The sequence below is a fragment of the Pygocentrus nattereri genome, chromosome 11 (assembly GCF_015220715.1).
Source record: "Pygocentrus nattereri isolate fPygNat1 chromosome 11, fPygNat1.pri, whole genome shotgun sequence".
NCBI lineage: Eukaryota > Metazoa > Chordata > Actinopteri > Characiformes > Serrasalmidae > Pygocentrus > Pygocentrus nattereri.
In genome coordinates this window covers 33,376,489-33,395,173 of record NC_051221.1, presented here as the reverse complement: position 1 = coordinate 33,395,173, position 18,685 = coordinate 33,376,489, and the positions used below count along the sequence as shown (strand labels likewise).

Sequence of the window (18,685 nt, the reverse complement as noted above, 5' to 3'; positions counted from 1 at the left end):
AAAACTCCAATGATCATGTGGAGTGCTTTTTTTTTATTTATTACTGAAGCTAGAAAAGTTTTGGAAGCTGTGTGGCAGACCACACAACTCAATATCAGAACTATTAATAGGCAGCTCTATAGTAAACTTTATTGGGCATACTGAATTTGCCAGTGTTCATGCTAATACACTGTCTAACAATAAATAACATTAGCTAATGTTATCAAAGTTAATTTTTCTTAATTTAGTTTTCTACATTTTCTGTTCCCATATCAGCGGATTCATGTTTTCCTTGATTTCGACTAGTCATAGTCTTCGACTCGACACAGGTGATCTTGACTAAAGCCCTTACATGTAAGTGATTAGCATGTTTATATATGTTTATAGAAAGTAATACTAATGTTACCCTTTTTGAAACAAAATCCACTACATTCGTAAATGTCAAAATCTGCCATTTCTTCAGTTTAGTTCCTCTATATGAACTGCATGCACTGCACACTGAATGCTGAGTTTTGAAACTTGTTCACAATGTTTACATCCAACATCAAACTCTTATTTGAGGAAAGTGAGGAAGATTCAGTTTCTAGTGATATGGCCCTTCAAGTATATATATATATATATATATATATATATAATCAGTAAGTAATTAAAATGTTTATACATATTTACTCTAAGTAATACATTCATCCAACATCAAAGTACAACAAAGTAATTCATCCAACATCAAACTGTTATTTGAAGAATGTGAGGAATATTTTCAATGATATGAGCACTTCAAGTACATTTATGTTACTGTAAGTAATGCTAATCTTACCCATTCGTCCAAACCCACCACCACCACCTCCACCACCAGCTTTGCAAAGATGAAAAGAAAACAAGAAAACAAGATTAACTGCAGCTTAAACCTTCAGATTCACCTTGTTTCTTTTAATTTGCAACTTAAACCTTTAGCTTATTATTTCAAATCTAATACCATTTCCATGGAGAAAATGTTTGTTATGAGCTGTCCATAAAAAGCAAAAAACTTCTGTGTCTTTAACTATTTTGAAAAACCAACATTAAAAAAAATATATGATATGGGCCCTTCAAGTATGTATATGTAATCAGTAAGTAATTATGACTTTATATAAACTATGTGGGAAAAGGAACAAAATTTTGTTCTATCTTTGAATACTTTTTATGCATATTACTGCTGTCAAGACAAAACCTTTCTTTTCTTTTCTTTTACAGAATTTGAAAACGCCTATTGTCATTTATATTGTGTATAAATGTCATTATAAATGGACCAAAAGAAATGGCCCAAAATAACTTGGGGAAAAAAACAGTCTGGCTCTATTGACTAAAGTACACTAAAAGTAAAGAAAGTTTTTTCCTTCTCTTGTAAAGTTACCATTTTGGAGATTTGAGGTTTTGCTCCAATAAGCAATATATGTCAGATCACAAAGGCAATCTTGACTAAAGCCTCTATATGTAAGCAATTAGCATGTTTATATACGTTTATAAAAAAAGTAATACTAAATGTCACCTTTCTTTTAACAGAATGCACCACATTTGTAAAGGAAGAAGGAAAAAAACATGTATAAGTAATAAGTAACTAATTTGAAAATGCCTGTTGTCCTTTACATTGTGTGCAAATTTCACGATGAATGAACCAAAAGAAACATACCATTAAAAGTACAAACTTACATTAAAAGCACAGTATGCTTTTTCCTTTTCCTGTAAAGTATGCATTTTTCCTTCTCCTGTAAAGTTACTATTTTGAAGATACGAGGTTTTCTTCCGACAACAGCGATAAATTTAATGAACTTGTATGAAAATATTTGTAAGTATACTTAATCTTGCCATTCACTGCTATCTGTTAGAAGTATGTGTGAGTAATACATTTATAGTAAATACTAATCTTACCCATCCTTGCACGTGGACCACCTCCTCCACCACCTTTGTAAAGACAAAAGGAAGAAAGAAGTACGTTTTTTATAACATGCATAAGTAATAAGTAATATATATCCAATGAATGCGTGTATGAATATTTGTACAACTACTCATGCCATTGGCTGCCCCACCTGCCTGCATGACACATATGTATATGAACCGTCAGAATTGGGCAAAACACTGTCAATATCCGTAATTTGTCTATGCTGGACATTGCTCAAAGAAGACCTATAAATAAATCAACAGGTAGCAAACTAAAAATTTAGGGTAAGGCGGAACGCTCCAATTACCCTCAACAGCCTTCACTGTAACAACACTGTTAACTCTAACTGTATCAAAGAGCTATACAAAAAAGATGGTTCTCCAAAGGATTTTTTGGTAAAGAAAAAGGTTCTTTATAGCGCCATGTACACTCAAAGAACCCTTTTCATGATTAAAGTGTTTTTGCATCATTCTTCGGATTGGTGGAGAATGTGCTGCAGATGATTTTTGAAAAAGGTTCTATAGAACATTCAAAAGTGTTTGTCTGTTGTAACAAGCTTAAGACCGTAACAAAAGAAGAACCCTATTGGATGCTATACAGAACCCCTTCCAAAAGTGATCTATACAGAACCATCTACAGCACATTCTCCAACAGTCTGAAGAACGCTTTCATGATGTAAAGGACCCTTTAATGATGCAAAGGGTACTTTAAGTGTTCATGGCTCTAGACAGAACCTTTGAAGCACCATCTTTTTAAATTGTGTATATGATCGAGAGAGGCGCTACAGTCGTGGAGGAGTTTATACTGTTATATGACTGTATATATGATACACTATATGACCAGAAGTATGTGGACACCTGTTACGTGTGCCTTTTGCATTTTTTTCTCTCTCTCCCTCTCTCTCTTTCGTGCTCCCTTGTTAGCTCTCGCTTCTCTCCTCTTTTCTGCACCAGTCGGTCTATCTTTCACCTTATAGGTGGATCAGGGTGTCATTCATCATCCTACAATGCTCGTCACTTACTGGCCAATCAGAGGGCACGTCTGGACCAAGAGAGGAGTGGGACTTCGTGTTCAAAAGCTGCGCAGCGGCATTTGCATGGAAGCCTTCGGCTCGCTTGTTGTTGTGTTCATGCTGTGCTGCTCAATTAGATATCTAGATAGATATTTTACACAACGTCCCAACTTCATTGGAATTGGGTTGTATGTATTGCTGTTGTCATTGTTGTAGGGTTAACTGAGAGATGCCTGTCTACCAAAGCAACGCTCTTGTTTGGACCAGTGTTTTGCTTTTCCTGCTTAAGTTTCAAAACTGGACAATCTGCAATGAAATGACCATGCTTGTGACAGTAGAAACACTCATCAGAAAAATGTGCAGACTGGGATGGTTTAGGCCGTCGTTCAGGCAACACGAGTCTACCTTAGCTGTCTAAATGCGTTAGCATATACTCATCAGCCAAAACTGCTGCTTCAGAAAGAGATGAAACCTTATGCTCATTAAGATAAATGACTACATGCTCAGGCAAACAATTTTTGAACTCTTCTAACAAAATTTGTTCACGCAGTGAAGCAAAGTCAGAGACTTTACATGCAGTGCACCATTTATCCAGTAGGGTCTCTCTGGCAAACTCAACAGAAGTCTGAGACGAGCTTTTCTTATGCGATTGAAATTTTTGTCTGTATGCTGGATCAGACAATGTTGTAGTCATGGGCTGGAGGTTAGGGAACCAGCCTTGTGACCGGAAGGTTGCCGGTTTGATCCCCAGAGGCGACAGCACATGACTGAGGTGTCCTTGAGCAAGACACCTAACCCCCAACTGCTCCCCAGGCCCTGCAGATTGGGCTGCCCACCGCTCCGGGCAGGTGTGCTCACTGCTCCCTAGTGTGTGTGTAAGCTCACTAGAGTGTATGTGGTGTTTCACTTCACGGATGGGTTAAATGCGGAGTTAAAATTTCCCTGTTGTGGGACTAATAAGGGTCACTTAATCTTTATCTCGCGTATAATAGCTTTGTTTTTGCTGATAATGTTTTGGTGGCTTTGAAATTTCTTAGAATACTACTTATCACAAACATGCTTTACATGTTCACTCTTCAGGGTGGGCGTGTTACATGTGAGTGCCTTGTGTGTGTTTTTTCTTTCTCTCTCCCTCTCTCTCTTTCGTGCTCCCTCGTTAGCTCTCGTTTCTCTCCTCTTTTCTGCACCAGTCGGTCTATCTTTCACCTTATAGATGGATCAGGGTGTCATTCATCATCCTACAATGCTTGTCACTTACTGGCCAATCAGAGGGCGCGTCCAGACCAAGAGAGGGGTGGCTCTCTTCCTTCCTTTATATTTACTGATGGGAAGGTGAAGAACATCTCGCTTGTTATTGTGTTCACGCTGTGCTGCTCGATTAGATATCGCTGTTGTGTGAAGTCGTTTGCGTCCCAGTTTGCTGTTATATGTATATGTTATCGTTATATGTATTGCTGTTGTCATTGTTAACGGTTGTTGTTACTGTCTCCCCTTTCTCCCCACTGTGTTTGAGCTGGTTTCCTGCTGGGAGGAAGAACAGTTTAGAACATGTGCACACTTACACTGCCACACGCAGGTAGTCTGAGTGTCTAGACACATTAGTTTGGAGGCAGGTATCACCCCCTGTACTTTTGGTCTAGTTTAGCTTAGAGTTGCAGTTAGCTATTTTAATTTTGCTAGTTAGAAAAGGTACGAAAATACAAGCTATTGTAGTTCTTTTGTTATTTTCTTCTCTTTGGTGCCGTCTGTGCTCTCCCCCCAGGCTGGTCCAGTTCTTCAGCGTCCTAGTTTGTTGTCTTGGTGTTTTGTAATTATTTGTGTCCATTGTATACTGTTGTGTATGAACGTGGATGTCCTTGAATTAAATCTCTTTTCTGTATACTCTGGTTTCCTCAATGGTTGGCCATCTCCACCCCCACCTCCTAATTAGTAAGTTCAAGTGTTGAAACCACATATATTGCCAAGATATGTAAAAAAAATCAGGTATGAAAAGTGTGGATGGTGTGGAGGAACAGCAGAGGGCTGCACAGGACTCTGACTACAATCTCACTGAACAGTTGGGGATTAATTGGAAGGTCAATTGTGATTGCCTGACCTCACAAAGCTCCACTGACTGGACACAAATTCCCACTGACACACTCTTACAGAAAGCCTTCCCAGGAGTGTGGAGGCTGTTAAAAATCACAAAAAGTGAATGGAATGGTATTGGTGTGATGGTCAGCCATATAGTGTATATGATAAATGTGCTCATTTGATCATTTGTATATTTTGAAATATACACTCACTACTGCTCTCACTAGATATCTGAATATAAAACTGTGTTCACCCAGTAGAAATGACTTTCATGGTCCGTTAATAAAAACCTGCATTCATATGATGAAAATAAAGGTTATTGAATCTTTGAAAGTAATAAACACATTCTAATGAAGCTTTATTTCTCCACTTATATAGCCATAACAAGAAGCACTGATTTTTAAAAGGCAAATGTCTTTTTAGGGTCAAATTTGAGCAAATAAATCAATATATTAACTTGTGAGCTAAAAAAAGTTTATTTCAAACTAAGTTTTATTCAAAGCTTAAGAAACATAATACTTTAAAGGCAGAGTTATCAAGCTGGTGTATTCAGTGTCTGTTGCGCTTCTCCAAAGGTACACAATCCTTTCTTATTTCACAGTTACGGACAGGCTACCCCACCTACCACGCATTACTACATTATTAGTTAGATACTGCTTTTGCTATGGTTATGCAAAATCTGAATACAAAACAAATAAGAGATATCCATACTTTTCTTAGGACTGAATCATATTAAGAAAATTCCACTTTCAGTAACTTACCAGTTTGGCGAGCCAAAGAATATAACATTGCCTTCTTTTGCATCAACCCTGAACACAAGCACACAAAAACAGGACATGGTGTTTTTGTGCCTAAGACAATACCACAATAGGAAGTTTAGTATAAAGCAAAACTAACCTACTGTAGGCACTCTCCTCCTTAGCAGTGGTCCTTTCACAGCCTCTCCACTGCCCTTAAAAACGGCAATGAAGGCTGTGTGTGAGCTGCTCAAACCAGCCTGCAGACTGAGCTCCACCACTCTGGCCTTTAAAGCCTCTTTCTCAGCTCCCTCATTCTGCTCATCCTGTTCCAGAGAGCGGATCAAAGAGCGAGCAGCCAGTCTGTGGATGGACAGTCTGAACAGACAGTGTATAAGCTGTGTGAGGGTGATGAAGCCAACTGAGTTCATAGCTGGCCTGCCTAATGTAACTACACAAATTAGTTCTTGTTACAGCCATCAGTATCAAGTTATCAAATCTAGTTAGCAAATGTAGTCTTCTTGAGTAAGGGTGGGTACTCTCACAACTTATAAAAAAGAAACAGAAATAGTACAACTAATGAACATTCAGCTGATATTTATGGACAGTGTTCATGAAAATTCCTTGCCTGTGCACAGTTCATCCTAAAGTTAGACTAAGCCCACCTGCATAGCATGTTGTAGTCATCTGCATTAAAATTTCATAATAACCAATTTAAGAAGATGAAGCTGTTCTACTGAGAGAACCAAGAACAGTGGAGATTACAGATTGTACATGTAACTGAATGTTACCCTGTATTCTCAGCAGGCTTGAGGCAGTAGCTGAGTGTGTTGGTGACTTCTTGATCAGCTAGACGGTACTTTACTGTTACAGTCCCCTCAGAGTCTGAGCTCTGACTCTACAGGTAGAGGAAGAAATGCATAAAGCAATAACATATACACATATAACAAAACCTTATATCTCCATTTTTGTCATCTGTCAGTTTTGGACCATTTGAAAATGTTTATTTCTCTTTAATTTATGTGTAAATTTCATGATGAATGTATCAAAAGAAATGGCTGAAATCAACAAAACAAAAAAATGTCTTGTTCCATTGACTTGCATTAAACGTAAAGTATGTTTCACCTTCTCCTCTACAGCTCTCATATTGGAGATATGAGTTTTTGTGTATATATATTATTGATTTTGGAGTGATGCACCCATTTGACATAGTACAAGAGATCCCTCAATGTGACAGAATCCATAATTTTTCATGTCTTACTTAAATTATTATGTAATCCCTGCAATCCTGTGTCCTAATGGGTGAAAGGGATATATTTTGTAAACTGTATACTGAGATGTTAGAAACTTTAACACCTTTCGGTTTTGCTGATAGGAGCACAAGCTGGATTACCAGTGTTCACTAAATTGAAAACTAGGTCTAGTGCCAGTAAACAGATTCTGCCACTGACTGCTGCCAGCCAGCAAGTTGCTCTACTTGTCTTAAACAGTAGTAACCAAAAATCAATGAATTAACTGTGGAATGTATGTGTCAGACACTGAATTCAGTAAATGTCAGTTTGATAAAAGCTCTCACCTCTCCTTTCAACTGAGTGTAAATCACTGCCTTTTCACCAGAGAAGACTGTGTTAATAGGTGGGCTCAGGCGTGTAGTGGACATGCCCACTGGGACCGTCCACTCTTCATTAATATCAACCACAGCTGGCTGCAGAGCATAGCGGAGGGACTGCATTACCTAGAAAGAAGAAAGAAGGCAAGAATGTGTTAAATAAAAAAGGTGTTTAATGAGTATGCAGTGTGGAGCAGACAGGACAGAGCATGAATAACACCTTTAAAGGGTCATACATCTTTTTCTGATAATTAAATGCTCTACATAATGGAAATGACTACTTAACTGGAAAATATCCCAATCTAGTTATTATGCGACATCCATGACTAAAGCCTACAGTTTTTAAATTCCTAACAGATTGAAAAACTGAGTATCTTACACTATCTGAATGCTTCCTGCAGATTTGTTTGGCAATACTGGGGATAAGACACTAAGCTATTTGAATCACACTCTACACAGCTTATATATTACTGCTAACCCTACTTGGATTTCTACCAACACAAACATCTTCCTGTTACTAGAGAAGCAGATAAACACAGTTTGCACTGAAACAGTACATAAACAACATGACTGATCAGTTTGGCAGTTTGAGTTTTAGATGTACACGCACTCAACTGGTTTTTACCTCTGTGTTTGCTTAGCCCCTTTATCTTGCTATGTGACCCTTTGTGTGTCGATGTGCTCTGTACTGCTAGTTTGTATGCTGTCTCATTAAAAATTTTTGTTTTAGTTTGCTTCAATCAATTGGTTTTCTTTATTCTTTTGTTTATTTTACCTTTTAAATGAGTGTATCTGCTCTGCTTGTTTCTGCACTGTTAAATCTGACAGCAATAAAAAACTAGCACTTGCCTCCAGCCTCTTCACCTACTACCTTACAGGTTCCCATTTAGTATGACCCAAAACTTAAGACAAAAGTAAATGAAATAACACATGGCAGAATGTCTATGACATAGCCAATGCTCCTAGACAAAAGCTCCCCTTAAGGCGCTGGTGAAGGAAAAGGGGAATTCCACAATGTGTGTATTGTCAGTTCTTTAAAAGCACTGCATTTTCTTTATTTGTTTACAGTAATTACTTCTTCTGCGCTATCAGGTTTCAATAACTGTTGTGGAGATCTATTTAGATTGAGTAGCTGACCTGTATGCACTACTAGATTACACTCACAGTTAGCGTTTGATATACTCCAACTGGTCTGAAATTCAATCAAGAGGCAAAAAAAAAAAAATAGTTTGTGCCTTTTAAACACTATTTGAATTATTGTCCCAACAGTCAACTCTGACTGACCCAAAATCTGCAGACTAGCACCAACCAGCACAGACTCAGGATATCAGGATAAAAGTGTTTAGTGCAATCCTGGCTTAAGTATAAACAATTTAATTTGTATATATGTTGCTGCAAGTAAATTAAATCAGGTCAAATCATTAAGGACCAATGTTGATGTTATTAAGGTAAAAAATTGTAATTATTTGGTGCTACCAGATTGTATAAATTCCTATGGTTTCTATTAGCATTTTTACAATTTGACCATATTGCCCCCAGCTTTACTTTTGGCTGCATGCGCTCAGTGCCTGTGATAAACTGGGCGTGACCACATCCCTCCTGAGCCATTCCTCTGATGAGTGCGGTGCTCGCACCTTCACCTATCCCAAACGTGAAGCACCTGTTGTGAAACAAAGCAACATCAGTCACTATATCTGCATTATATACATGAACACTTAAATCCTTCATATATTATACCCCTAAAGAGAATTTGACCAAACAGTACATGACTTGAATGGCCTGGAAAAACATAAGCCTAGATCATATCACATAACCATCTATTCTCACTCCAGATAGTTTACTTTACTCAATAATAGTGAAATAATGATCATGTACTGATGGATTTACTAATGTAATCAAATATTTATACCTCTAAAGAGAGTTCTGCTGACTGAATAGTTAAACAGCCACATTCTACAAGCTGATTCATACTTTGGAAAGTCACACATAAACATATCTATGTCAGGACACAGAGGATTGGTTTATGGGTATAGCTTGCAGAGGCTTTTTTGTTTATATTGCCTGTATTGTTTGTTTAAAATGATAAAAGGCTGCCATGGGGCTCAGAACTGGCCTATAACTCTGCACACATTTTTCCTCTTTGCTGTTTTTATTTTTAGTGGCTAGCAGTTGTGGAAAAAAGTGATTTGGCTCACAGTAAAGAAAATGTATTACTGTAAAAATACAAACTTCACTCTAAAACAATCATGCATGGGTTTTTACTATCTTCAATTTATTAGAAACTTTTTATTATTTCTATTATTAACTGTTGAAGCCCTGTAATCTAGAGGTGATACAGCCTGTTTCAGCATCCCCATCTCCCATATTCCTTTCTTTCGTTTGAGTTAGAGTAAGCTGTCTTACAGTACACACATTCACATCATATTCTCATATGATCGGAGAGACCTGTAGATTTATAGATGTATAATTGGCATTCTGTATTATTATATGTATTATGTCTATATGTTATATTTTAAACATTTAGCATTTCGATTGCTCAATGCAGACATTTTGCATCCAGTGAACATACATATTTAATAAATGATCTAGTCTTGAGTAGCACCAACACATGCCTGTGGAAATCAGCATTGTCTCTCACGAGAGAAAGAACTTGTCTGGTGTTCTTCACCTCCCCATCAGTAAATATGAACAGCTGCAGAGAAAGAAGAAACTTACACTGACAAAAAAATGCATGCATATTAATGCCAATCCTGACATCCACATATTCTCTTATATCTGGCTCTCTGTATTTACAGAGTGGGTTTTATTTTACTTTTCTTGTTTTCATTTATTTACATTGCAGTTGTTTCACTTATTTCTCATTACATCCTTGATGTGTGATTATTAAGCCTCGCTTACCTCTGTAAATATTCAGTGATTACAGACTGAGCCAACCTGATAAAGCCACAAGAATTACTTAGCAGTTATGTAACAAGGTCGATGATGTAATCACTGACAGCTACACATGACTGGTCATGAGTGTATACTGTCTACTGCTTGTGTCTCCTGCTTAATTATTAGAAGATGTACAAATAGCTGCAGGTACAAAAGCCTGTATGTTAGAACGGTTGTTATTCCTGTATCTCAGTCTCCTTATTCTCCTTCAAGGTGATGCATCTTTTTTTGTGGATTTTTGGCATTGTAATATCAGACTGGGACTTGACGTCAATTGTGCCTGACATTTGCAGTGCCACAAGATTACAGTTAGGAGACAGGAACAAATGTTAATGACTACTGTTGTAGTACTCAGGGTTGGGATAGCTACTGAAAAATGAGTAGTTAGCTACTTTGTAGCTACTTTCTCCAAATTTGTAGCTAGCTACAATTTTGCTACTTTTCCAGAAAGAGTAGTGGCTACTTTTTAGCTACTTTCAAAGCACGATTGTCAGAATGTTTGTGAATCTCCACCTGACACACCAAACAGGCCAAACTGATAGTGTGAACAAGACACTGCATTTCATGATGTGCCAGACAGAAACATAAAAATGAAAAGCTGCAGATATACAAGAAGATCACAGAAAAGTGTAACCAACAATCAAACTTACACACCCAAAGATGTGATATATAACAAACATTTTGACTAAAGGCAAAGTCAATCATTCCAGGTTTTTCCTAACAAAAATCAACAAAAATAACAAAATACAAACCAGATAATTTTGTGCAAAGTGTTGTCTACTGTTGAAATAAAACTGCTCCAATTTAAACATTTCAGCAAAACAGACTGATCAGGCATAACAATATGATAACATCCTTTTTTCTACACTCATTGTCCATTTTATCAGCTCCACTTACTATAAAGGTGTATTTCTACGGTTACAGATTGTAGTCCATCTGCTTCTCTGCATACTTTGTTAGCCCCCTGCTCTTCAGTGTTCAGGACCCCCATGGACCCTCACAGGGCAGGTCCTATTTGCCTGGTGGATCATTCTCAGCACTGCAGTAACACTGATGTGATGGTGGTATTTAAGTGTGTGTTGTACTGGTCTGAATGGATCAGACACAGCAGGGCAGCTGGAATTTTTAAACACCTCAGTGTCCCGTGGGCAGCATCCTGTGACCACTAATGAAGGACCAGACAATGACTAGCTCATACTGTACAGCAAGAGATGAGCTGTCGTCTCTGACTTTACATCTACAATGTGAACTGACAAGGTAAGAGTGATCCACTCATACCAGCACAACACACACTTACATACCACCACGTCAGTGTTACTACAGTGCTGAGAATGATCCACCACCCAAATAGGACCTGCTCTATGAGGGTTCATGGGGGTCCTGACCACTGAAGAACAGGGTAAATGAGGCTAACAAAGTATGCAGAGAAACAGATGGACTACAGTCTGTAATTGTAGAACTACAAAATGCACCTATATAGAAGGTGGAGCTGATAAAATGGACAATGAGCATAAAAACAAAGAATGTTATGCCTGATCGGTGGCATATTTACATACTTTAATATTATTTAATTGTAGTTAAATGCTCCAAAAATGTCTGTGGCATGTTAGATCACAATTTATTGACAGTGGCATTTCCACAGCACTTTAAACAACTTGGTGCCAGTGACAGTGGTGAGCAACACCACCAACAACTCTAACAATTAGTGTGGTTCAGCCCTAAACAAGAGCCTTCCCCACATGAAAATGTTCCATTTAGCTCATCTTAACCAGGCTCTGAATGGTAAAAAAAAATAGTTCTCTTATCTTTTCATTTTTGAGGTCAAATAAGGGGTTGTATGCTAGATATGTTATTCTTATACAGTATGTGTTGTATTGAATGAATCAGAACACACTCTAAATGTAGGTATGTCAACAAAAACTCAGTTGCAAGCTTCAATTTCTTATTATGCTGAATGGAACTTTTTTGTTAATGTTTTGCAAAGCATGTCTGACCTTGCAATAGCTGTGAACAATCATTTTTGGGTGGAACACAAGCAGAAATACACACCCAAAACCAAGTGCAGTTAATTGTCATTGGTGACAAATATATAATTAGCTCTTATCAACATCTGTGTGGCACAGATAAAAAGTCTGCTGATCAGGTAAGTGTCCTCATGAAGACTGTAAGCTGGACTGAAATGATGGCACACAGCTGGAAAGTGTCAGGTGAGATGATGTTACCTGTCTGGGGTGGTTAGGGATGCACTGCTGACTATAGATGTGTGCCAGAGGCAGCACAATCGCAGTGCCACCCATGTCTGGTTCCATCTTCTTTACTCTCTTCACAGCCTGGTCCACTGTCTCCTGAGTATATTCCACACTCTTCCTGAAGACAGCAAACACACAAACACAAGTCCTGAATGTTAAACAAGTCCTGAATCACCTCCTGTCTGAAAGTGGCTCATTCATGAACTTAGACTATGATATAAATTCACTCACGGAAAGTAGGGCTCATAGTGTGATCCAAAGCCATAGATATTGAAGTAACATCCCAGAGGGAGACTCTTCAACAGTAGGAGCAGAGTGTCCTAAAAATATCAAAGACTATTAATAAATGTTGTTCAACCTAAATGTACTTTAATTCTCATTAAAAAATGTAGTCAGTTTAGTGTTGAGTCTTACCCTGGCACTGTCAATGCGTCTCTGTGCATCTTTTTCTCCATGCAACGCGCAGCTCATACTAGTAGATCTGTCTACTACGAACACAAACTCACCGCAAAATGCAAATGACATCAGTGCTTCAGTGAACTCTAAATTTAGCATGACCACAGGGTCTCCCATGAGAGTTCCTACAGGAAGGAGAAATAAGAGAAGGTGCAGTGGAAAGAAAGCAAAAAAAGACAAAAGCAAAAAACAGAAAGAAAACGTGTTTAGTAACTCCAATAAATGACAGTAACTGTTGCCATGACTACAATACTTTTCTAGGCTGCTTTACTTTTAGACTACAATAACTCATTTGCAAACAAGTAATAAGAGCCACTATCCAACATCATAATCAATGCACAACTGATTACTGTTCTCAACAGAATGTTCAAAACGTTCAGCCCCTTTCAGATATATAAAATAGATCGGGTACAGTTTGAGTATTTATACCCCACTCAGGAACAATCTGCGATTTACACATTAAATGTGGCTCTGACAAATGATTAAATTAAAGGACGCAAAATAATTCTTTCATATCTACGCATTTACAGGTAAATTTTTTTTTGGGGGGGGGGGGGGGGGGGGGGGGGGGGGGTTTGTTGTGTAACATCTGGGAAGTATACTCATGCTGTTCACTTAAATCAACTGGAATTCTGTGTTTAGTGTTTACCTGGCTGTGCTGTGGGCTCTCCTGCCTCCACTATAGCAGTGGGCTGGTGCACGTTCTGATAATATAGGAACAGCTCAACATCTCTGTCAAACATATGACCTGCAGACAGACTCACCTACATGCACACACATACACAGAGAGACAGACAGACACACACACACACACATACACAAGCATAAGGATTTCATATTTGCCATAGAAAGAGTTGTATAAATAAGACTACTTCAATCTGAAACATCTGCACCTTTTTAGTTCTGAGAAGATAAACATTTATCATACATTTAAACGTATGATATCTATTACTTCTCCTCTGCTCATGTACATTCTTTCTTTTAAAACACACTCATACTTTTGCATTCATGTGGTCTGCACTGAGGAACACCAGAGGCTCAAGAGGACATCTGGACTCTACTTTAGTGATTGGGTTGGGAGAGCTCACATGGGCAATGAGAGAGAGAGAGTAGGGAACACCTGCTGGTGATGATATTATCTCCGACACTATACCACCACCTGTACCTGAGATAAAAACAGAGGAAACAGAGATTATTTACATGTTTGTTCCTTATACTGAGTTATCTAGTGCAATGTGACATGATGTATATTACTATAAACAGCAATGTGCAAAAGTCAGATACTGTCTTTCATTTATTAATGTCCAATCAAAATGTTGCATTATGTACGTTATTCATTTTTTAGTTGATATTGTGATTACCCATACAATGACCCATTATGAAGAGGAAATTTAAAGGAAAATAAATTAAGAAAAATTCAAAAAATGATTAAAAGATTTCGAGGAAATAAGACTCCCAACAACCATGCAAGACCTGGTACACCACCAAAACTGTCACCATTATCTGATTTCATCTTTAGTGGATAAAAGAAAATCAAGCTCCACTCTTGCTTGAAACTTGAAAAAAATCCACAGGTGTTTCTGTCCATCCCTGCACTGTGAGAAGATGACTCAGCATCAGTCTAACATTTCCCAGACAACTTTTGTCAAAGGCTTGGGTGAAGTTCATATTTAGTTGCAAGTTTATTATAGCCTGCCCACTGATAACAGACTTTGGCTGTTTTTCCCCTGCTTTATTTTGTGCCGATACAGTCATGTTCACATTCTAAACTTGGTGCTGAACCATATTCAGGTCTGGATGATAATTTCAGACCAAGGCTGTAATGTGTAACAGGCCAGGTGTCATGTTGTTCAGGTTGGTGTGTTTGGTTCATCATGGAAAGATGTGTCTTTCAGTGAGCTGAAGCAGTTGTGTGGCACCTGGTGGTGTGTAACGGGGGTTCAGCACTGCAGGCAGGCAGAAGCGCAGGGCATGGTCAGCCTGCACAGAGAGCTCAATGATGTACACGAAGGTGACAGCAGCACTCTGGCCAGGAGGCAGACTCCCCACACTCAGCCTGAACACATCCGCACTCTCTTCACTTTCCTCCAGCAGAAAGGCCTGATCTCCTGAAGCAATCGCATCATCATACTCCTCCCGCGCCTGAAGTACAGACAAAATAATACAATCTGGAGCTCTACAGGTTCATTTTCCTTTCCAGAGAAGTAGCTTAGCAGAAATTAATTTATTTCCTATTCATTACAAGTATCTTTCAGTACTCAACAACAAGTGAAACAAGGTGTAAATCATATTAATGTAAAGAAAAGCACTAACAGAAGACATGCTTAGATTTAAGGCTTAAAAAGGTGCTCATCTGGTGACTCTGTTCCTCTTTCTCACCTTCTCTTTCTCCTGCACCTTCGCCACTATCTCCTTGTCTGCTATCTTGGCACTGAAGTGGCAGAGAGCAGCTTCTGCAGGCATGGGGAAGACAAACAGGGCCTCCAGGGGGCGCTCTTCTTCATTTACATACTGCAGAGTGGAGCTCACTGTAGCTACATGACTTTTAACCTGCAAATCTACCTCTATGCTCTTCAGAGGAACTGAAAAAGGAACAAAAAAGGAGGGACTTAGTCAGCTGGTTGGTTATTCCACAAAAAATACTGAACAGAAGAAGTGTCAGTGCTTACACCTACAACCTAGAATAAAATCTTTAAAACGGTCACTGTCATTAGGGTCGTCACCTAGGGGGACTGCAGCAAGATGAGAAATTACTTTGACTTTTTTTTTATTAACATACAAGCAGCACATCTAGGTAGAAATATCTTTGGCTAACACAGCATTCTGAAAACCTGATTTTATGTAGGGGACATGTACATTATGTCCCTACACTGTGCAGCCACGGAGATTTGTGTGACAAATTTAAGCTGATGAAATGGTGAGCTCAAGCAGCGGAGAGCAGGACAGATGTTGAAAATATGAGTCGGGAGAAAAAAGAAAAGGAACAGAGACTAAATTAATGCTGATCTAAGAGGTTATTTCAATAAATTAAATATAAAGACAATGAAGATGAAACATTGAAGATTGGAGCTGGTTTAGCTATGAGAGGTGTTAATGAGGTTTATATTTTCCCTAAAAATGATTAAAACAGACAATGCTCTAGTGAACTGTATAGCAGGACACTGACAAATGGGGTTAAAAGGTCAAAAGAAGCATTGAAATTGCAAATCAAATTTTACTGACAATATCTGTGATGGTGATCGAAGCTTTCCTAAATTTACACTAATAAACTAAGAAATATCTGGGGTCATCCATGTGTCAGGAGAGAGTATATGGACTCATCATGTTTTCCATAGAGATACTACAAAGATCGCCCTCCTCAGACACAACTACTTTAATAAACACAACTACAACTATCCCACAAAACAACACCATCAATCCTTTTTAACTGGGAGCGTGGCACTCTCCAAGAGCCACTTTGCATGGCCACAACTCCTAAGTTTCCATTCAGTGCAGGGCCCTTGGCGCACACCACAATACACTCCTGATTGATGAGGGTGACTTTTAAATGTGATGCTGAATTATAAATTTAGCTATTTTAATGATGCTGTGTAAAAAAACTAATTCATTACTTCTAAAAGTTTTTTTTCCTCAATTAAAAAGCCTTTTTAGCCAAAGAAATGAGAGGTTTCGTAATCAGGGTTGGGTGGTAACAGCACTATGTAATAAGCACACAAAAACTTTATTGCTTTATGGTTATAACAAAAAAAACTAATCAGGTGACAGATACATTATAAAAACAGAGTGACTAACAGCAGGATTCAAACAACATGCGCATAAACTTGTCAGCTTTTATCAAATTTAAATGATGTGTCACACAAATTATGTAGAAGTGTTTTTAATTTGGGGAAGAAGAGGTGGGCAAAGGTCCTGCTGCCAGGAGAGATTTTTTAAATACCCCCCCCCCCCCCCCCACACACACACACACTTTTTTTAATTTATGGGCGGAATAAAAGCTGCCAATCTTTTATTCAGCCAACCTACAGAATTTTTGCAAGTATTTTATTTTTATTAGCAGAACTGAAATCTGCAGCATTTCCCTGAAGATATCTGAGCTGTTCATCATTTACCCTGATCTCCATATTACCAGAATCTAAATATTAATCTAAATATGAATCTGTTTAGATTATTAGATCTTAAGTTTTCATAACAGTGCCTTTTTACACTCGTAGCACGTCATTTCTGCAAACTGCTGACATGTTAGGGAGCATCTACATTTATGATGATCAAAGTCCGAGCATGACCCACCAACAGGAAACCGTAAGAGCCAGTACAGCGTTTTAGCAGACAGAACGCACATGATGACCAGTTATTTTTTAAAATGACCTCTATTTCTGATTATCGTTAATGAGGGATCTCAAAGTAAGATGTATACCTTAATGATCTTTTGACTTTGACATGCTAACAACTAAGGCCAGTAAGGAAAAGTCCCAGGACAGCAGTACAGTTTTAACTACACTGCATTTGCATGTTAAATGAACTCGGTCACTATACAGCGATTACTCGTTTCCCTGAGTTTTAGTCTCAAAGCTTTTAGTCCCTATTTTTTATTTCCCTGTTAAAATCACTCAGTTCTTTTCTTGCCTTGATTTCTGAAATGATCACCCTTTTCACTGTGCGTATACTTGCCTAATCTCGACCAGGTTTACACTACAAATCTGTCACCTGTTCAAAATATTTCGACATATATTGCTCCTCGTAGCTTTGGTCATTTTGCTAAATGTGAGATCAGTGACCACTTCTGTGAGACCACTTTTTATTATCTTCTTGTACAGTGTCATGTTCGATACTTGGCTTGTGTTCGACTAAATTCTTTTTGGAAAAGTCTTGTTGAAATGATTTTTGTCTTTTCTTCGTTTAATTATTTCCATAATTATGTTATGGGAAGTAATTCGATTACGTTGCTTTAATACAGTAATCCCTCGGACCAGGTTACCATTACAAATTTTTAACAGGTTATCAGTCATTTGTAAGGGACCCCATTTTAAAGTAACCCTCCCAGCCTCGTTCATAACTTACTTGGTTCATTTGTGACGGACACTAAGCCGCAGTTCGCCATCTTTTTCAGCTTCCTGCAACACCAAACACAGGTTAGAGCACAGTTAGCTTTCAGAGGAGAGTCAGACTATTTAGTGAACTATGAACAGAAAACCAGACCTTACTGTCAGTCAGTGACCTCGAAAACCGAACAAGTGAAGTGAAAGTGAATTTACCTTTAGCTGCAGCGGAGCTAAATTAAAGCTGTGTTAAGTCTAATTCAGCGTCGTAGCGTCGTAGCGTTACTCACTCCCAGCGCAGTGAGGCAGCAGCTCATTTACTCAGATGAGCTCCGGCTGTAACAGTAGATTCATGTAGGGCTGCGAAACCCCGCCCCCTCCAATTAATACACGGTTCATGACTTAAGCTCTATACTAATTTCCATTGTTTCAGGCTGACATGCAGAGTTGAATTGATTTAGTAAATTAAATTGTACCAAGATTTAACTGCATTTTACTAAATTATCATTTTTACCTGTTAATATTGTTTTTTGCCTTTTGTCATATATTTTATTTAAATGTCTGTTCAAGACATTCAACATCTTTATCAAAACAGAGAAGCATTGACATTTCATTTTATATACAGTGCAGTTTTAGTGATCACTGTAGGGAGGAAAAAAACTACGTCTTTTCCTCTAATGTCCAA

General features: G+C 38.2%; 1 protein-coding gene across 2 annotated transcripts; it reads right to left on the bottom strand.

Annotated features, from left to right (window-relative positions):
* Nucleotides 1-1,760: 1,760 nt before the first annotated feature.
* Nucleotides 1,761-18,316, bottom strand: LOC108432646 (von Willebrand factor A domain-containing protein 5A-like). 2 transcript variants are annotated; one of them, XM_017706632.2, is made up of 16 exons: nt 18,217-18,316; nt 18,023-18,075; nt 15,344-15,546; nt 14,884-15,106; nt 13,963-14,129; nt 13,614-13,728; nt 12,923-13,089; nt 12,740-12,828; nt 12,482-12,626; nt 9,938-10,017; nt 8,871-8,985; nt 7,293-7,451; nt 6,508-6,614; nt 5,877-6,094; nt 5,741-5,788; nt 1,761-1,917 (listed from the first exon to the last, which is right to left on the bottom strand). In XM_017706632.2, exons 2-16 carry the CDS (start codon nt 18,060-18,062, stop codon nt 1,838-1,840), a joined length of 1,956 nt encoding a protein of 651 aa, XP_017562121.2. In that variant the 5' UTR covers nt 18,063-18,075; nt 18,217-18,316; the 3' UTR covers nt 1,761-1,837. The 2 variants fall into 2 exon arrangements, with proteins under 2 accessions (XP_017562121.2, XP_037398295.1); XM_037542398.1 differs by having other exon boundaries at nt 18,161-18,254.
* Nucleotides 18,317-18,685: the final 369 nt, after the last annotated feature.